The sequence below is a fragment of the Phoxinus phoxinus genome, assembly GCF_949152265.1.
Source record: "Phoxinus phoxinus genome assembly, chromosome: 19".
NCBI classification, from domain to species: Eukaryota; Metazoa; Chordata; class Actinopteri; order Cypriniformes; family Leuciscidae; genus Phoxinus; species Phoxinus phoxinus.
This window is the reverse complement of record NC_136894.1, coordinates 2,529,725-2,552,477: the sequence shown is the minus strand read 5'-3', so window position 1 is coordinate 2,552,477 and position 22,753 is coordinate 2,529,725. Positions and strand designations below refer to the sequence as shown.

General features: G+C 37.2%; 1 protein-coding gene across 1 annotated transcript in view; it reads right to left on the bottom strand.

Annotated features, from left to right (window-relative positions):
* csmd3b (CUB and Sushi multiple domains 3b) overlaps positions 1 to 22,753 on the bottom strand; it is a 393,297-nt gene that overhangs the window by 294,516 nt on the left and 76,028 nt on the right. Inside the window, exon 4 of the mRNA XM_079590749.1 lies at positions 211 to 405. Coding sequence (XP_079446875.1) covers positions 211 to 405 — 195 coding nt within the window. The remainder of the gene's footprint in view (positions 1 to 210; positions 406 to 22,753) is intronic.

The window sequence follows — 22,753 nt, the reverse complement described above, 5'->3', positions numbered from 1 at the left end:
CTAATGCTCAAGAGCCTCAGAATGAAAGGCTGCACCGTTTCTAATCAAAATAACCTCGCACTTGTGCGCCGATATAGCCACTCGTCCATATCTCCAGCACACACATGCACAAGCATCCTCAAGGACAAAAGAACACAGGAAAACATCAAAGACTCATGCAGGGAAACAGGATGCACACACACACACACACACACGTCACGTGTTGCTTACCTCTACAGATGGGCACTGGGAAGTCCCACACGGCAGCATTGCCAGCATTGGTCACACAGGTGAGCTGAGGGTGACCGTCCAGCACGTATCCCGTCACACAGCTGTAGCGGATCTTGTCGCCTACATTAAAGCGCGTCCCGTACTGGATGCCTTTGGGCGGGACGCCAGGGTTCCCACAAGAACTGCTCTGCAATTCTAAAAGAGGAAAAGTTCACTTTTAGCAGTGTATTCGTGAGGTCGCACTGCAAGATTATATATAATGTCATTTATAAATATATATTGCCATCCGAAAGTTTGGGATCGGTTGTTTTTGAAAGATGTCCCAACAAGGCTGCATTTATTTGATAAAAAAATACAGCAAAAACACATAGATTGTACATTTTTTTAATATAATTTAAAAGTTATTGTTTTAGCAATCTATTTGAATATATTTCAAAATGCAATGTATTCCGGTCATGTAATTACTCCAGTCTTCAGTGTTAAATTATCCTTTAGAAATTATTTTAATATGCCTGATTATGCTCAAGAAACATTTCTTATATTATGATCATTATTACAGTTCTACTTATTATTATTATTATTTATTTTTTTGTAGAAACTGGGATCCTTTTCTTTCAGGATCCCTTGATGAATAGAAAGTAAAAAACAACAGCATTTTTTTTTTTTTTTTTTACAGAAATGAACATTATAAACGTCTTTACTGTCACTTTTGATCAATTTAATTTGCCTTTGCGGAATAAAAGTATTAACTTCTTTAAAAAAATCTTACACCAAACTTCTGTTCTGAATGACACTTTTTTATTATTTATTATTCATTTATTAACTGAGAAAGTCTTGGCACAGGAATATTTCTCAATCTGGAGTCAGACCAGTTATCCACCATACATTCAAGAATGCAAACAAGATTTTCCTCGTCATTTACAGTGAACAAAATGATTCCTGGCACCATTACCAAGCCACGCTGACAAGCCAAGGGCTCTGGGTGCAAAAGCACAACATTTTTATTTGAATTATTTGTTATTTAATCACCAATTCATGCTTTATGTCCTGGTTGGATCGGAACCAAGGCCAGAGCGGGAGCACTTAGAAATGAATGTGGCCCAGGCAGGGGCGTGGTAGTGGGGGGAAAAGTGGACCTGACTACCCAGGGCCCCGTCTAGGGAGAGGGCCCTTTGAAATCCCATCAAAAAAAAAAAAAAAAAATTTCATTTTTTTTTTTTTTTTGTAACCTAATTCGAATTAATTGGGCCCTCCAATTGATGTCATTATTCATTTCAAAATATATTGATAACACCAACTGAGAGAATGAACTCAGTGCCAGACCTTTTCCCTGTTTGTATCACTCCGCTTGTTCGTGTTTGCGCAACTTGCATCATTAAGCCAGAAGGCGGTGACAAGTGACTGTCTTTATGAGTGAGCAATTGAACCATTGATTAAATGAACAGATTAGTCCACAAATATTGATTCATTTAGGAAAGAAAAAGTAGATGAAATTGATATTTGATGCGCATACTAATTGCTCATATGCCTCTGGACACAGAATTATTGCATTGGCGTTTGTTTGAAATGTAACATCTAGCCTATGCAAAATAATCCTTGAATCATTTCTTATTTAAGGCCATTCCCGTTTCGAATATGTGATTGTGTATAGTCAACAATAAGCATAAACATTCTGCATTTCCATTTTATAGTGTGGATAATTCATTGCGACATTTAAACTGATTCTCATGTTTTAGAATTTGTTATCTGATAAAATAGGCTACTACATACTGCCCACTGACATGCTTTTAAAGCTCCTGTTGTCCATTTTTTTTGGTCTTCAAAACACCTTAAAATTCACATGTTGAGCTCAGGTAAATCTAAATTTTCTCGGGGGGGCATGCCCCCGAACCCCCCTAGGAGCACTTTATTCCGGTTTTTAGCTATAAAAACCTGCGCAAAAAAATTATCATGAAGTTAATTGGAAAGTATTTCTTTTTGTTTGAATAACTACTCAACTCCACCTTACACATTAATACTCGAAAAGTAAAAACACAACACACAAGTCATTTTACAGCGAAAGAACCAGTCATTACTATAATCTGATTTGATTATGGATTTAAACACTATTTATACTTGTTTATATTCAAATAATTAAAAAAATTTTTTATTCAAAATTGAATTTTCATTTTTGCTAACCCGCATCGTCTAATGGCATGTGTAGGGGGCCCACTGACATTGTGAGTATACAGGGCCCAGAATTTGGTGCTACGCCCCTGGGCCCAGGGACTAGTTTAGGAAATAAAGAGACAGGTACATCGATTGTGCTGTTACACACAGCGTGGGCCGCACACGTCCCGCCAGCAGGAGGCCATGAATTCACTGATGACTTTTAGAAGCTTTAGACGGACACTTCTAACACCAGAGGCCTATTTAAGCTTTTCATGCTGTTGTTTATAGCCTTAAACTGGACGTCTTATTGTGTCTTTATTTCTGAAGACCCGACAAGCACTATAAAGGAACCCAGTGTGTCACTCTAAAAAATGCTGGGTTGTTTCAACCCAATATTGGGTCAAATATGGACAAACCCCAAATGTTGGGTTAAAAATGTAATTAAAAAATGTAACCCAACGGCTGGGTTTGTCGATATTTGACCCAAAATTGGGTTGAAACAACCCAGCATTTTTTAGAGTATTCTGAGAATATAAAATATCAAACTGCATTTTTTTCTAGATTTTATGAATTACTATTGATAATGCCAAGAATAGTAGCAAACATCTATCGAGCAATATTGATTACTTCATTACATCACACAATACAGCAAGCACATTAACCACACAAAGGAAAATAAAAAGATTCTGATGCAACTACATGAATTATTTGCCAACATGTTACATATTTTACAATATTTGATTATGTACTTAGCTGTTAGGCTTTGGTTTTGCTTAGTGCATTTGTAATTATTTATAAAGTATTCACACATGCTCAGCAAGTTATGGATTTCTAGCTAAAAGTCTCCCTCATAATGATGTCTGGAGCTTCGAACATGTAGAATATAATCCATAACGCAGCTAGTGTTTTTTAATGACTGACACAAATATCATAAAACGCCAATACGTCTTTAAATGGACATATTAGACCTCTAGTTTTCTCACATAATGGCCTACATTATGATTTCAATGCACTGGACTCATGGAAAAAGACATGAGACACACACTCCAACCGCTGAACAGAATCATGTCCTTACTTCTTCACTTGGGACTCCTCTTATTTAATATCCCTAATTTCCTCTATGTCAGGATGAGTTAAAAGACGAGCACACCGTTCGCTTGTCAAGACGGCGGCCCCTGATCTCAGGACGCTAAAGCTGGATCATTTAAAGATCTTGGTGCTGATGGTTGGTGTGAGAACATCTCTCTTCATGCTAATCGCCTTGATTATAACTTGCTGACGCCACATTCACATTTGAGAAATGAGAGTTTCGGGAACAAGCATCCAACCGCCAACACCGCATTGGATATGAAAAAGCGTCACACTGGAGGATTAAATAAAAAAGGATAAATGTGATAATCTTGTGTCAGCAGAACAGGCATTCAAAGCCCTTGAGGGCTGTCAATTTTGCCATTTGGAGTGGTGATGGATCACTCGCGTTTGTCATTGAGGCCGACGGGAATATCAATGAAACGAAAATGAGAGATCCGGTACATCAGCGGAAAAGACAACAAAAACCAGCCGACTGTCCGTTCCATGCTCTGTCATTTTAAGTGAGTGTCTCTATATTGGTCACAATACATTAGAAGCCTAATATGTTTTTTGAAGGTGTGCTCAGCACTTTTTTTTTTTTTCATTCCAGCTCATCCTCATGTCCTAATGAGAGATGCCGTACTGGGATCATGTGATCAGTCGCGCCTTGCAATTTGAGATAGATAGATAGATAGATAGATAGATAGATAGATAGATAGATAGATAGATAGATAGATAGATAGATAGATAGATAGATAGATAGATAGATAGATAGATAGATAAAAATGCACTTTTAATTTGTACACAACAACAAAAAATTAAATAATAAAAATTGTGTACATTTATTCTACTATATATAAAAAATATATAAAACATTGATAATAAATTCTGTACAAATTGCATAATAAACACATTTTTAAAATAATAAATGCCATACAACTTTTTTTTAATAAAATGCATTACTTTAAATAGAATACAACCAAACAATAATATAAAATAATAAAATAGTGTGTTTATTATTATACAATATTGTAAAAAGAATGTAATAATAATAATAATAATAACATAAAATAGTGTATTTATTATGTAAAAATTATGTATTTATTACATTTATTATGTAATTTCTACAGAATACATTGGTATTGATATTAATATTTATTAATATTAATAATAAATTCTGTACAAAATTGAATAGTAAACATATTTTCTATATAGCTCAATGAAGAAGAAACTCAATGTGCCTTACAAAACATTAACATCTAAACAAAATAAGCAAGTAAAAAAATAATAATCAAACATATACCCGTGTATTAAAGGCAACATGAAGGAACCAGAGTCAACAGGACGGTCCAGAATGAGCATGAGGTCCAAACAAGCACTGTGTGCTGGAGCGATGAAGCTAACAGCCACGACCGGGACAAATGGCGGAGAAAAGGAGCACATGACGGACACATCCAACACACATCACAATGCCTCCACCTCTTTACCAACACAACAGGCTTTCAGAAGTAATTTTCTGTCCATATTCCCTTTTTTGAAAACGCTTACTCATTACAAAAGTGCAAACTGTCTCTCCCCTGCTTCATATTTGCATAAAGCCTAAGCCATCCGACTGAATTCCAGGATGATTTAGCAAAGGTTACAGATCTCCCAGTAATCTTGCTGATAAGTCAGTGTGACACAGACCCGCCCCGGGGAGAGTCTGGCCTTCTCCAGGGGTCTGAGATCAGTGACAGGGGGATAACATCTAAGCTTCACTGGCCCATCACCATCCTCTCTTCAGCCTCTAAAGAGTTTGTGTAAAAGATCAGCGCTGCCCTTCAAACCAGTGTCACCGTCAGCTTCACTTAGAAATCGCCTTTAAGCAGTCGTCTGGTTTACTCTGGAGCTCTCCGACCGATTCCATACTCCACGTTAGACTTTCTACTAACTATGAGTAACCATGTCAACAAGCAGTAGACTGGCTGCTTAATATCTGCAAACACTTTATTTATACTGACTATACTGTAAGTAACTCTTGTCAGCTTATTCTACTAACCTGAATCCTAACAGTCTACAAAATACTCTAATGAGAGTAGATGCTAAGTAAGGCTACTAAAAGTCCCCCTGTAGTCAATAATTGTATCCCTTAAAATCATATTTGATCACCAAAATGACATATAAAAAAAAAAAAAACTTTTATTATCCATGTGATAAAATTTACTCAATTATTATATATAAAAAAAGAATTATTCATGTTAAAAATAGCTTGTAAGTCGCCTCATTTAGGTTCTATGAATATGCAAATGAGTCCCGCCTCCACTCACTCAGCTCAGAGATCCACTGGTTGACGATCACACGTTGATCTGATTGGTTACAAGGTAGTTTGTGACGCCAGAAACACCAGCGATTTCAAACCGTGTTTTTGAGACTGTCTTTGGTTCACTGCAGTTTTAAGCAGAAAATACTCAGCAATGCTGTCCACTTATGAATCTACACATGGTTTGTCTTAAAGCATATTAAAAACACATAGACCTATAAACATCGACATATATACAACATTAAAAACATAATTTTCACCACAGAGGAACTGTAATTATAGTTATTAGAATGTCTAAAGTGTACTAACATGTAAACGATACGGATAAAACCAGGTCTCATATTCAAATTAATGTATCATTCAAGCAATCTGTATAAATCCATATCCATCCAGAGAACAGCAAGTTCCCAGTTCTGCATGGCTAAGAAGCGCTCACAAGGGCTACGCTGAGAAAGTGCCAGAAACACGATTCTTTCATCTTTTCTCGTGATCTCACAAAGGCATCGGTTCTTCCCCGCCAAGACGCAAAGCACAGAAAATGTTAGCAATAACATATTTTTGGGGCAAGCGTGTAGTCATGTTAAATTAAACAATTTTGAGAAACTCAGCCAATGTTTTACATTGCAAGGTTAATTATCTGTGGCGGCGGTATTCTCGCGCACAGTCCCTCTGGCATTTCTTTTCTTTAGCAAGTTTGCTTGAGCTGCTGAAACACTTTACGGATTCAACACAGACAATCTTAGTGACTTTCAAGGCAGATATTCTTCAGAGAACAGATTTTTAAATTCATATTTCATCAACAGTGAGGACAACTTGTAGATTTAAAAACCTTGAAATGTAGAAGTGGGAGACGTTCCAAGGGTTTACAATAAATTGAGGCTATGCTAGTATCCTTTGGTTTGGAGATTCACTTCAGTATACATCTTCAGGTTGGAGGAACTGTAGAATTGGCTGGTTCTCTTATCAGCGGACCTCAGTTTGGACTGGCCATTCATCACCGTCCGGCGGCTTTAGACATGCAGCGCTGGGACATGACCTGCAGATCCCACTCAACACTGACAGGGCATTTCCTAACCTCAATCCTCCATCTTTTGTACTAGCTAATATGTGCTCTATCGATTGCACTTGTAAAAAGCTGGATGTACTTTAGTTGTTTTTTTTGAGTCCCAAATGGAAAGCAAAAATCTCCAGTATCGAGGTGTGTGGACAGCAAAGCGCTATAGCAGGAAGTGGTTTATTCTTTTTCATCTTTAAATAGAGAATCAGCATAATGTTTCCATATTTATATGTTTATAAACTGGCCATAAGCTAGTGGATATAGAGTATTGGTTGGGAGGGTAACTTTTACAATATATTTCGTTACAGTTACAAATTACTTTATTAAAAATAAAATGAAAGTAATGTAATCTGATTACTTTTGGATTCTTTTAAAGTGAGCCCCGGGTATTAAGACTTGCATGGCTTAATATAACGTAAATAATGTCTTTTAGGCCGCCCAAAGCATTTTTTCACACAACTGGCGTGTTTTTTCAATTGTTTTCAATGGGAGCGCCGCGTTTTAAAAACGGCATGAGCGTAACGAAGCGCTGAGCGTTCGCCATTTTTTACAGGTCGCCGAGAGTTGAAGAATGTTCAACTTTGGGTAAAACTCAGCGCTCATCACTTTTTACCCAACCGTCCAATCACAGTGGAGGAGGGGCGGGACTAATACCACACCGACCAACGGATATTCTGTATCATAGCAACGAAGCATCTCAACTGAAAAAAAAACTGCGCTGCCAAATCGCTCTCAAGCGCACATAGCTCGGCGTTTTCAGCAGGTGGACACGCGGCCTTACTGAAATATGTAGTAGAAAACCCATGAAAAATATACATTAGTTAAAAAAAATCCACATCGTTGTAAACATACTTTGGACAATGGGGGTGCCATTTTAGGTGTGCAGTGCGTTCTGCATCGATGACGTAAAATGGTTGCACTCGGTGAGCTATAAGCTCTGTTGCTATTTTTTCCTGTTGCTATTTTTACCACTACACAACTCAGAATTTAAAAATACTGATGTAATGTCACATTGTGCGGCTTTTGGTTGTAATTTTCAGTCGAAGGGCAGATTGAAGGAAACGTATTGAATTCAGTATATTTCTTTTACTTAAAAAAATTCACAAGCAAAATTACAAATCCATGAAAAATAGACATGCTAACAAGACTGCTCTTAGAGTCCACAGTCATAATAAATCATGCGCTGAGAAGAGCCCCCTCTGCCACTCTCATCAGTTATAAAAAAAAAAGTAAAGCTGATATCACAGATTTTATAATTTTTTATAATTACCCAAATGTCTACTCATGCATGCTAAAATTGAGACGGCAATTTTCACAAACAGCTGTCTTCTCCCATCAGCACATGGAGGTTCAGCAGAGAGCTTAAAGATGTCCTCCAGCCCTTTGTGCGACAAGGTCCAAGAAGACTCAACTTCAACATGACGACACCATGTGAGAAAAACAAACATCTCATTCCTCCGGAGGAAGAGTTTGTTATCCGGCAGCTTAAGACGAGCAGAAAACAACTCCGAGCTTTCCAGAGGCGTCTGACCCGAGAGACCCGCCGCTGCCCTCCGCATTAGCATCCCAATTTGGTTTCAATACAGCCCAAGACTGCTGCCGAAGGGCCGGCTTTATTACAATGTGTTGCGACCTCGCCTCAGTGCTCTCTTGCTTATAAATTATTCCCCTTTCGGGGCAGAGAAGCAAGGAGCCGGTCCACTTACAATCCCTCAGGAATAATAAGATCCTTAAACCCATTTCCATCTACCAGCAAGCAGCAATGAGTGTGTTGATCTCGCTGTTCGATTCTGGAAGAGGTATAATGGAGATATTCTCTTTTCATTATCACAATTATGACTGCATGGCTAGATTGGATGGATTTCAGTCTCCCGCTGGACTCTCAGTCCGGCATGGCATTCACACAGCCGAGATGAAGGGTGTACATTTCCAGTCGTGCTTCTCTCTGACACTATTTTCTCCACATGTGTCCCTGGATACATTTTTGTACAGGCGTAGCAGACAAAGTGGGGTGAGAAAACAAAAAGAGAGGCCTAGCGGGCATACTTTCAATCATGCTTTATTTTTGAGATGGATGATACAACAAACTGGAAAGAGAAAAATAAAGGGATCACTTAAAGCCTGACCAAAACCATCAAGGCCTTTGGTAAAGTATTGGTGTTTTGGAGGAGAGCACCATTCATATCACAAGCTAATGTTTTGAAAAAAGGCCAATTCACGGTTCACGCTCAGATGCCCTGCCTGACAATTGATCATCTCAGCGGTCTTTAGGGGTCGAAACGCTTTCAAAATGACCTAATTTAGAGCAAATGCACCTCTCTGAACTATCTACCTTCAATGTTGCCGGCTTGATAGGAGAAGCCATGGACAATGCGGCGTGTCAAAGGTTGCGAATGGGAGGGCATAACGGACAGAGATGAAAGCCTATTGTGGTTGATTGTTTGTGTCTTATATCCACACAGGATTGTGGAGAGCATACACCTTTCTAATGTATTCCCATCCATCATGGCTAAACCAAAGCTTTACACACTTTGATCATCTGCCTTGCGAGATCACAGGAACCAAAGGTAAGATTGCTCTCGTAAATACATCCAAACAAAAGATGAAAGATGTGAAAGAGCGGAGACTATGAATATGTTCATTATTCGCCCTCACTCCACTTCCCGTCCCCGTATAGAAATAAGCTCAGCGAACGCTTTCATAAACTTCGATGGAAATCTGACCTTGCTCCTTTAATGTCACCAGAGGAACCTAAAGATCAGCGGCGGCTGGATTGCGTATTGATCGCGGGCCTGCTCTGGTATGGGAAAGCTGTTCTCGCAGGTGTGGGCTAAAGGAGACAGACTGCAAACTAATGTGTCCCACAATCAGCGGCCCATCTTCAGCACAGTGCCATTTCCGTCCATTCCCATCAGAAACGAGTCCAGCTGTCGTCTGATCAGAGGGTACGGACGCCCTCGCGCACCTCCTCTTCCTAATTGAGCGGCTTTCTGTGCTCTGTGTAGGTGTAATTAATTAACTCGGGTTATTAATTATTGTTGCTGGTCTGAGAGTGGCGGAACAGCAAACATTTTTCTATTTCCTAATTATGAGGATGGAGTATCATTTATGATTAAATTAAACCATCATCCGTAGATTATGTTTGACCCTTGCTAAAATGGAAACTGATATGCTGTTCATCAGCAAGTGATAAATGCTAGAATCACTGTTTGCTTTGTAAATTTTACAATTTGCTATTTTTTTATTAGCCCCGTGCAAATGTGGGTTGATCTGACCACGATTTATCCAATTACCACAACCTTTTGTTCGATGTGAAAACCGTAGCTAAGGCTCTTTCAAATATGAAAATGGCCATAATTCAACATTAGCGAGTCATACAGACATATACTGTGCCGAGGTGGGCGAAAACAGAGCCGGCAGCTCTCAGAGAGATCTAGATCTGAAAGTTTACACTTAAAATAGGTTTAATAAGGTTTTTCTGTCAGAAAGACAAAAAATCTGACAAAGACCAATAAAAAAAATCTGAAAATTAGACCACTTTATATGCTATTAGACCCAAACAGACAAGAAACCATTGTAAACTACTTCAGATGCTGTTTGACCTTATAAGACTGCTAACATTTTTTTTTATATCAGATTCGATTAGACCATAAATAACACTTTACAATAAGGTTTCATTTATTTCTACAGCTTTTTGTCAACTTAATTTAATGAACAACAAAAATCCACTGAACACATTCACTGAGTGTATTCTATCCCTCACAGCCTTACTTTTTATTCTAGTAAAAAATGAAATATAGCACTACACTGACTATACGGTCTATTGCAAAGTGTTACCAAACCTCTTCAGGCCACAGTGGTTGGTTGCTAGAGTTTGTTTGTCAGATATCAGGTTAATAATATTTTATAGGCCAGTTCAAAGATTCATATTACATTCCAAAAAGCATAGTTCATGACATCCTGTGCGTTTTATGAAATATTCAGTGCCTATCGGACATCCCAGCACTGAATTAATGCCATGAAGCATGGGCTAAGGGAATGGAAATGAAGGATATCGAGTCTGATCATGGACCCCAGGAATGACATTTTTCACTGCAGTTATTGAGTGCTGTTCGAAGACCTTGATGTGTACAGCAGCATGAATGTTAATGATGGACAACTGTGTTCAAAGGCTCCTGCATGTTCATCTTTCAGGCTCAGATGAACTCTTGAAAATACCCTGAGCTACTGAGGTTGATCATGTGATCATCACTGACTCTCAAACGGCTGCTGACTAGACTAATAAGGTCATTCTAAGCAATATCACAAGAAAAAGAGTCCTTTTGTCTGAATATCTACAGTTGATCACATCCTATCCTTTAGTATCTTAATGATACTAAAATCCCAGTTTTCGAATGAACCAAATAAGTGAATGATTCAACGACTCACTCATGAATGCAGACACTTCTTTTGTTCCTGAATGAATCGGATAAGTTATTTGATTCAACGACTCACTCATGAATCATAAATGCAGACACTTCTTTTGTTCCTGAATGAAACGGATAAGTTATTTGATTCAACGACTCACTCATGAATCATAAATGCAGACACTTCTTTTGTTCCTGAATGAAACGGATAAGTTATTTGATTCAACGACTCACTCATGAATCATGAATGCAGACACTTCTTTTGTTCCTGAATGAAACGGATAAGTTATTTGATTCAACGACTCACTCATGAATCATGAATGCAGACACTTCTTTTGTTCCTGAATGAAACGGATAAGTTATTTGATTCAACGACTCACTCATGAATCATGAATGCAGACACTTCTTTTGTTCCTGAATGAAACAGATAAGTTATTTGATTCAACGACTCACTCATGAATCATGAATGCAGACACTTCTTTTGTTCCTGAATGAAACGGATAAGTTAATGATTCAACGACTCACTCATGAATGCAGACACTTCTTTTGTTCCTGAATGAATCAGGGTGTTTGAACGAATCTGACTGAATGATTCGATGACTCACTCACTGTACGATGACGATGACTCAATGTAACCTGCAGAAAGTGTCACTGGAAAATCCCCTTGTCTTAATGCAAGTACTTTTTTTTTTTTTTTAAGTATTCAAATATTTGGTAATTTGATTTGTGCACTTCAATTCTCTTAACGAGGGTTAGATTATCTTTTAAACAATACAATGAAAAGTAATGTCATGTTTTATTTATGCACCACTCACATTTGCTTGGTGAGTTTTAAAATGTATAAATAAAATTGCCATCACATAAAAATCCTCTAAATTTTCAGCAGTGTGCCTGTTTACCATTCACGTGTCTAAGCATGCCAACCCCAGAAGTGTATAGTTGTCAGAGAAACGTCGGCACCCTGCTAGCGCTCCAACATTTTTCATCCTTCAGGTTCTTCCAAGCTAAGACTACTTTCACAATCTCCTGTGCATTAAAACGGCAACCTCTGCTTGTTTCTTTGTTGTCTCCTGTTTGAATTCTCCGGCATTCTCAGGAGGTTTTCTCTCCTTTCACTGAAGCTCTCCACATCTGTGCTCGATTCTCCTGCCTCCTCTCCTTCTAATGTCATTTTGAGCCTCCAATGCAGGCGAACCGTCTCAATTATCCTCTGTCTGCCTCTCCTGGCATGCTTGAGTTGAGTCCATCTTACAGCACTCACAAGGTTCATGCCAAATTGGAAATCTCTGTATGCAATTAGGTTGGCCACTAAAGCATTCCTTAAATCTCCATGTCAAATAAATTTGACATGAATTTATTCCTAGCAAAGCTTATGGTAAAGGTATAGATAACAATATGTAAAAAAAAAAAATCCCATTAGGGCAAAGCTGAGTGGAAGCCTTTTCCATCCTAGAAATAGTATTAGCTTGCAATTGAAATTAAGCTTTAGAAATGTAGGGCAACATCCACAGAGACAGTCCATTTCCTACGAAGCATATCAGGGGAATTGCACAATATTAGTCAAATTAAATTAGTGCTAAAAGGTAAGATAAAAAAATTGTGACAATGTTTAATACCAGAAAAAAATAATATTCTGACTTGTCCCTTGTTATTAAAATGCATAGATTTAAAGCAGAACTTTACAGCAGAAATGCTAAGCTTTTAATTTGACAGTAAAGACCTTAACATTGGTACAAATGTTTATTTCAAATAAATGCTATTCTTTTATACTTTCTATTCATTAATATTCAAGAATATAACACAACTGTTTTCAACATTAATAATAATCAGAAATGTTTCTTAAACAGCAGATCATCATATTATACCATAGACCGTATATAAACTGGACACAGCGACCCCATCGGTTTCAACGGAGAAAAGTGAAGTCAATTAGAAGCATCACTTCCTGATGGCTGGGCGAACTGCGCAGGCTCAAACTGAGCTTGACGACGTAGATGTGACGTGAGTAACCTGTACGTCTTCTAGTAGCTGTGCCGAGAGAAATCTGAATCATTCCCCTCCGAATCTCTCAGAGACGGAGAGCGTGAGCATTAGCTGTCCATGAGCTAGCAACAGGATCAACTGTATGACTCTCTATGGGCTTCTCCCTTGACTTTATGCCTCCACGTCCCCCCGATTGCTCGCGAGCTTCTCTGCCTGTCCATACGGTAATTTCTCGACTTGTGCGACAGAGTCGCGCGGTTATGACGCAATCGTTAGCCTATTTTTACAAAAACTGCTTCTACGGGGCCATAACGTAAGATACAAGGTAATGGAGCCTTTTATACATTTTCGTGTTTCTTTAGAAATAAACAATGGACAAATGGAGTCTTTAAACGCCTCAGGTGTAAAGTTATTCACTATCAAAGTGACGCCAAAATGAATGGGAGTCAATGGAATGCTAACAGCAGGTGGGGGTCCGCTAGCCAATGGCGGCGCCCGGGGAAGCTTCAATGTCTTTCGGAACACTGCCCCCCTGTATTATACTGATTTCTGAAAGATCATGTGACACTGAAGACTGGAGTAATGATGCTGAAAATTCAGCTTTGATCAATTAATTAAACAAAACATTAAAACAGAAAATAGTTCTTTAAAATTGAAATACGATTTCACAATATTACTGTATTCTCAATCAAATACATGCAGCCATTGTACATTTATGCATTTGGCAGACGCTTTTATCCAAAGCCACTTACATTGCATTTCAAGATACACATTTACATTCTTATCAGATCTTGCTTTCCCTGGGAATCGAACCCATGACCTTGGCGTTGCAAGCACCAACGCTCCACTGTGTGAGCTACAGGAAAGCCTAGGTGAGCATATTGTGAGCATAAGAAACTTAAAAATTAAAAATCAACAACCTCAAACTTTTGAAGGTAGTGTATATCATGCTGTACTGTCAAAATATCACTTGCAAAATCTGCTGTGACTGCAATGAGAAAGCAACTAGAGACGGTGATCAGCACCACGGACAGCACCACACTCTCCGGTCAGGAAAGCCCTCGTTTCTTCAGGACGGCAGATTCAATGATTCCTATTCCCAACTCAGAACTTTTGGGGGGGTCAGGGTTGTTGTCCTATTACAACAACATTCTTAGGCTGGCTAACAATATAGCCTCTAATCCTATGCATATCCTGCATAAAGAGTTTGAACTACTACCGTCAAAGCGCAGGTATAGAGTTCCCAAATTTAACAAAGTGAAGCTGAAACACTCTTTTGTGCACCAGACAATCCCAGCGCTGAACAAAAACACCTAATCAGAGATCAAGAGTATTGAGATGGAGTGGTAGATGTATAAATGTTGTATTGAGTGTACTAACTGTGCGGTTTGAGTGAATGTCAATGAAGAATGAATGTTAAATGTTGTTGTAAACATGGATACTGGTATGCAAGAAAAATTTCAGACTTAGTCTGACAATAAAGTATAAAAGTAAAGTAAAGTAAAGTAAGTAAAGTCACAGGACTGCAGAGATTAATGGCGGTGTCTATGAGGAAATAAAATGGGGCCTGGCCAAAAATATATACATTTACAAAGAAAGAGAAAAGGAATTGGAGAAAAGGCACTTTATCATCGCCTCTTACTGGGTCCCGAGTAAAGAAACACACAGCTACATGTTAGAGGCTGAAAGATTGTGATCAAACTATTTCTACAAAGTAACCCCTATGAGGAGATTCAAATGTTTATTGGACTTATGGCAAATTTCATAATCAGTATAACTGTGTGTTTCTCAGTGTTATTTGTGGGATAATAGTATGCACTGAAGAGGATGCAGATTTCTGTGATTATGTCACAAAGGTCCAGGGACCGATACGTGGTGTCAGAGGGAAATGGCAGCCAGCATGAGACGAGGTACAAGAGAACAGCATCGGCCCGGCCGTGCTGTGGCGCTCAGATAGCGGGAGAGAATGGGAAGTCTCCCGAAAGCCTCTGCCTGAAACACAGAGATAGTACTTGTTCTCCTGAGGAGGACATGCACTAAAAGCATGACTGACTCTCTCATTTTGTTGCATGTATAATACATTCTCCATGTCATAAAACAAGAAGATATATTAAGGAGAAGGCGTGGGGAGGCACAGTCATAAAAAAAGGTTTATGCACTGTGGGAAACTGGGAAAGCAGTCGGAGGAAGTTGGAGGCTGGAACTCAAAGACAATGAAACACAATGCAGGTTCTCTGCATATCTCTGAATGCGTGCATGTGTTGACATTTCTGTTTAAGAGCCCGAGAACAACATAACCTGCTGTGCTTCTGTTATTTATAGAGCTGTGTTTGATGTATCTGGTTGCACAGACCACTAACACAGGTGTGTCTTTTGTCAAATAAACTTCGATAACTAATGTGTGAAGATAACACTATTTTGAGTTTCTGTTTATTAAACCATTCTTCTTCCTTGTATTAACTCAAATTTTTAATTACAACGAACTCAAAATTTTAAGGTAACTTGCTTTTTTAAGTTAAACCAACATTTTTTTTACAGTGATAGTTTCCACATACTAGTTAATGCAAAGCTTCATATTACTTACAGATTCACTCTGTTTATTATTTTATTATTATTTTTGTATTATTAATTATATTTTGATTTTGTTTTAGAACTTGCACGTTAAAAATTACCACAAGACTCTATATTACTATATTATACTATTATTACTATATAGTAATATTACTCTAATACATACTATATTACTATATTATTTTAGATTTACATTGTTTCCACTTGTATTATTATTTGCAGCAGGGTTATTATTGTTAAAAAATAAACTACAAATATTTGTAAAAATATCTAATAAATATTAGTTGAAAAACTAAATGAACTAAATGAAAATTAGAATAAGTAACAAACTAAAACTATATTCATATTTTACTATATAAATTAATATAAAGCAATATTTTAAAATAAATTAATAAAATGATAAATGCACATAGCAAAATGACAAAAATAAAATGAACATGAAAACAAAAAATATAAAATAAAAGCTAATTCAAACTATTAATATAACTATAATAAAACTAAAATAACACTGACTTACATATATAATCACATAGAGTTATTCAAAATTATAAAATATATAATTATACAAAGTTAAAGAAATTACTAAGCATGAATGGATGTATTTCCAGAACTTACAATATTAATGCAAGGCTCAGTATTTGTTTTGAGATTCACTCCATTTATCATATGTTTTTATGTTTTTTCTTATGTTTTTGACAATGTCAACATGTCAAGAAAGTGTTTTGACTCCACTATATTCAAGAGAGTAGATTTCTACGGATTTTTTTTTATTATTGTAGAGAAAAAAGGGACTAGTACTTAAAATACATGTGTGTTTCATGGAAGAAAGAAAGTCATATATGTCTGTAATGGTTCGATATAGAGTGAATAATGACAATATTAACTTTAAGAAACTAAATGCAGTTATTTAGTCATACAGATCTTTACAGCAATCAGCCAACCACTGAGTGTCACCTGATATCATGAACAATACATGCTGGCGTGTCTTACATTCATGAAAGAGAAAGAGAAATCCTGCCGCCAGAGGACATGAAAGAGGAGAGGAGTGTTTCTTTGAACTAGCGCTGCAGGAACGCCTGAGCGCATGTCAAATGTGGAGGAGAAGCAGGAGGCGTCAGTCAGTGGCCAGTCACAAGGAACCGCAGAAGACGGGTGTAAGCTGTCCCGAGAGACAACCCCGCAGGAGAAGCGCTGTGTGTGTGTGTGCTGTGAATGCGTCTCCTCACTTTCACCCTGTGTGTGTGTTAAATGATCCACATGGTGTGATTGTGAACATGTGCTTTTGTGTTGCACTAAGGATGTTTAGTGTTTGTTTGTGTGTGTGTGTGCGTGTGTGTGTGTACTCGAATTTTGGGTCAAATATGGACAAACCCAAACGTTGGGTTAAAATTTTAATTAAAAATGTAACCCAACGGCTGGCTTGTCCATATTTTAAACAACCCTGCCTTTTTTAGAGAGAGAGTGTGTGTGTGTGTGTGTGTGTGTGTGTTTCTCTAAGCTAGCTGAAACCAATATTGCTGAAAAAACGGATCTCCTTCTGAGGACATACTCTGATCAAATGTACTCAGAATCAGGCGTTTTCAAGCTTTTTGATGCCGGACCCAAAAAAAATACAATGATCCTATGCTTGAAATATATTGCCAACTATAAAATGTAAAGTACAAAGGCCCATTGTATGTTATACTAAGTTATGACAACATATTGTTAAGTCAAACCACTGGCTTTCATATTCATATTGTTACTGTTCAAATCTTGTACAGTAACACTATATTGCTAAATAATACACAGCAACACAATATTATACCTAAAGAGATATAATTATTAGCTGGAGTAAAATTGCTTTTTTATTAAGTTAAAAACATATCTTAGTTCTACTTATATTAGAGTACAATTAACATAAACTTCAAAATTATACACTAACATTCAAACATTTGGGATCTGTAAGTTTTTTTAATGTTTAAAAAACAAGTCTCTTCTGCTCAGCAAGACTGCATTTATTTGACCAGAAATACCGTAAATTTTTTTAATATTGTTAAACAACTTTTCTATTTGTATGTTTTAAAATGTAATTTATTCACTTTTAATCAATTTAATGCATGCTTGCTAAATAAACATATTTATTTATAAAAAAAAAATGCTGACCCCAAACTTTTAACCAGTAGTGTGTGTGAGACAGATGAGTTGCTTATTTATTACTGTAAAAGAAAGAAAAAAAAAGAATATATATATATATATAGAGAGAGAGAGAGAGAGAGATAGAGAGAGAGAGAGAGAGAGAGAGAGAGAGAGAGAGAGAGAGAGAGAGAGAGAGAGAGAGAGACTGACGGATGTGCGGTGCCTTTCATTTACACGCGGACACAAACTCCAACAAACACAAGCGTGCGGGGGAAGTGTCTGGGATCTTCATTACAAAGGCTATGAATGTGTTCCTCTACACCTACTCCAGCTCTCAAGGTCATTCCCTCCGCCGGGCCATCAGTCAAAGCAATGCCTCCGCAAACCCATTGTCCAGCAGACTGGGACTGGAGTGGACGCTGGCACGACTTCTGCGCTGAGCGAGCCGGCGACATTCCAGTCTGAGCGCTAGCCACACATTTGAGTTTGAATATATGAGAGAAGTAGAGATGTAGTGTGATTGAGAGACTATGGTGTGTGTGTGTGTGTGTGTGTGTGTGTGTGTGTGTGCACTGGCAGGTTTCTGCATGCCAGATACTCTGCTTTAATTATTCATTAGCTTGGCAATGTCTGGTAAGGATCCAGCGCGTGCGTCTGCTGAAGTCCACAGCATGAACACAGGAGCCAGGACTCAAGCGTACAGAAGCATCATGATGGAGGTGAGACCGAATCCTGCACCACACGACGTCCCAGTAGAATAACTCAAACGATGTCGAGAGCCAGCGGTAGTAAAAGCTGACAGAGGGAAACTGTGATAAAAAAAGAGTGAGAGAAAGATCCAACTTTTTGACTCAAAGGTCCTCCGTTGTCCAATACAATAGAGTGGAGCAGGGATGACTTCTAAAACCCCGAAGACTCGTTTGCCAGTGCTTCTCTCGAGATTTTTACTATGTGGTTTTGTCTTTTTTCTTTTTCAATTTATGAGTAAAATAAAGTCCGGGTAAAAATAAGTTGACTATACTTAACTACACACTCTCACACCCCAAATGTTCCTATCTAGTTACAGTACTTATTAGAAACATACTAAAAAAGAAAAAGAAAAAGAAAAGTAAAAAAAAAGTAAGCAGTGTTTTTTATTAAACTTATTTAATAAAAAAAAAAAAGTCAAACTGTATCATAATGGAAAATATGCATAAAATGCAAATTCACATTAAATGCAAATGGTGAACTGCAATAATACAACTTTTTTTTAACTAAGATATTTCTTATTTCACTTCTTGAGCTTGCTATGCAATGATTTCTGTAAAAATCTTACAATTTCAGTAAATGAGTTTTAAAAAATGGTTATATTTAATAAATCTCACAGGTGAACGCTAACATTCATGCTTCATGTGAACATCAGCTGGGTCGGATATTGAAATTTACAAAGCGATGATATTGTACTGCAGAACATTTTTAGTAGCGATATATACCACAGAGTCCTAGTCTGCATGTGCACAAAAACTTCGAATGCATTTTTGTCGAGGAACAATAACATGCTGCCACCACAATGGCTGACAAAGCCTCTCTGCGGGTTTGAAAAGCATACGGTATCACACCACAGAGACACACACACACACACACACACACACACACACACACACACACACACACACACACACACACACACACACACACACACACACACACACACACACACACACACACACACACACACACACACACACACACCGTCTTAGATGTTCTTGAACTCGCCGATGACACCGAAAAATGCTGTAGAGCTGCTCACAACAAATATTTGTGTTTGTGTATAATCGTTCCTGTGTTCTTGTACATACTTTTTTCTTTCTTTCTGTATATACATACTTTTTGTAACGCAACAGTATTTTTTGTATATTGCAAGTAGATTTGTCAAAAAGTAGCGACTTCGGGACCAAGTCAGAATGTAAAAATGTACCGTTACTGAAATGTAAAAATGTAAAATGTGATGATAACAGCATAATAACACCGTCCCACTCAATGACTGAGTGGGATTCACATCACAGTGTTCCCGAGAGTTAGGACAGATGTTAACCTGACACAGCCCTGTGGCGCAGCTCCGCGAGGGGCCTCACAGCATCACTCACACTGTTCAGATGAAGAAAGCACACACACACACACACACACACACACACACACACACACCCTGACGCTCAGACAATCACAGTCAGCTGCTCCTCAATTATTAACTGCAAATCACTGCCATCAGACTTTGATGTCATCTTTAGGTAATGTGGATCAGGTCAGAAATGTTAGTCAGATAATTACCCCATATTATTCAGATCGGCCATAATGGCAAACAGCCAAGGAACGATGATGTGCAAATAACAGGTCCTTTCAAATGCACCTTAGGGGTACGACTGAGATTCATTTACTCATCCTGGAGCATTTCTGAACCAGTCTTCTGTGGAACACAAAAGAAGACATTGAAGAACGCTTTGCACCTTGCTGGCTTTTATACGTACAAAAAAAGCACACACTTTTTAGAAAACCCTCTTATGTGTTTCACAGAAGAAAGAACGTCATTCAGGTTCGGAAGGACATGGGAGTGAATAATGGATGACAATTGAAATTTGGGGGTTAACTACAGTATCTCTTTAAGCTGTGCATGTAAGATGCTACACACCGGTCAAATTTTGTAGTAATAATAATAATAATATTATATATATATGAAGACTTCAGAAGCAAAAGCCTCTAAGTGCCATCTGAAATATTCTTCTAAAATGAGCATTTTTATCAAGCTCGTATATTTAACTTCAGTAATTTCACTTCAATGACAATTAATAGGCAATTAAATAGGTAATAGGTAATTTTCATTGCCATTAAAGTGAAATAACTGTATATATATGCTCACCAAGGCTGCATTTACAAAAAAAAAACACACAGTAGAAACAGCAATATTGTGTAATGTTATATAAAAAAAACATATTTTAATTATATTAAACTAGCTGTTTTCTATGTGAATATATTGTAAAAAGTTATTCCTCTGATCAAAGTTGAATTTTATCCTTCAGAAATCTTTCTAATATGCAGATTTGCTAAAATGCTGATTATTGATGATAAATGATCAACAATAGTTGAAAGCAGTTTTTGCTGTTTAGTGCTTTTGTGGAAAACACATTCATTTGGAATAGAAATCTTTTGCAACATTATGAATGTCTTTACAGTAATGTTTGATCACTTTAATGCACACTTGCTGAATAAAAGTTTTTTTTTTAAATATTTTTTTATCTTACTTACCCCAAACTTTTGAATGGGAGTGTATAACGGTTTCCACAAAAACAAATTATGAATCAGTGTTTTTAACTCTAATAATAATACAATCAGCAATATTAGAATAGTAATTTTAGAATATAGCAAATCATCATATTATACTGATTTCTGAAGGATCATGTGACACTGAAGACTGGAGTAATGATGCTGAACATTCAGCTTTGATCACAGAAAAAATTATACATTTTACAATGTATTAAATAGAAAACAGTGATTTTAAAATGTAATATTTTTACATCAAATAAATGCAGCATTCTTTTAAAACATATACAAAAAAAGGTCTTAATTATTTAAAAATGTTGACTGATAGTGTAGGTGTGTGGGAGAGTGTTAAGGTCGACTTAGAACAAATATGATTTGGTCTTTTGAGTGGACATGTTGCACTCTGAACTTCTCACAGTCACGTTCCCTCATGGTGACAGAGAAAAGGCTATCATTGGTGCTCAAGGCATGTCATCTTCTGTGTTATTATATCCCACAGGAGCCGACAGCCCCTCAGCTTTGTAACTGTTATTGATGGTGAGGGAATGCTACCATTTTTTTTTTTTTTTTGTGCAATGTGTCTGCACACCAAGAAGCCTGTACACCGCCACATTCCCCAACAAGGTCATCCCTCCAATCCATTGCATTAACAGCGAGTGCCAAGCCTGCAAATGGAACAAAGCGCTCTGATGTCACTTCCTCAAAGCATCACATGTGTCACCTCAAGCTTACAACACTGCTCTTCTTCTTTTACCATCTCTTTATAATTCACACGGACATACTAATTCTGTTATCATTTACTCTCTCATATCATTCCAATAAATATGTATGACTTTCTTCTTCACAAAAGGTGAGATTTTGAAGAATTGTGCTAGTCGTTCTTTTCCTTGCACTTACAATGAATAGGGCTCGTGACTTTAAGCTTCAAAAAAGACTCAAAAACACCATGGTCCGATATGACCTTGATTCCAAGACAAAAATGTTGTGTGTGTGTGTGAAAAACAAACCCAAATTGAAGTCATTATTCACTGAAAATCTTCGCCTCAAGTGAGCATTCAAGTCAATAAAAAAAAAAAATATATATATATATTAGGGCTGTAAACGATTAATCGCGATTAATCGAATCCAAAATACAAGTTTGTGTTTACATAATATATGTGAGTTTATTTTGTAGAATTATTTTGTATATATAAATACACACACATGCATGTATATATTTGAGAAATATTTGCATTTATATACTGCAAATATATACATTAATGTGAGTGTGATAACTTTTGTTTTGGATTCGATTAATCGCGATTAATCGTTTACAGCCCTAATATATATATATATATGTTTTTTTTAATGGAATATTGTGATCCTTATCAGGTCCTACTTTATATTAGGCTTGGGTAAAACTTGGCTGCATACACAGTAGAGAGCGATAAAAAATAAATAAAAATTAAAAAAAAATAGTCCTTGATATTTTGACATGTAAGATGGTATTGTGCTGTAAAAACATTCTGTAAGTTTCAGAACTCAAAACTTTTTAGTTAGTCCAAAAACAGCTTTTCTTGAATCCAAGCTCAGAAAACGACTCGATTCGGAATGCGT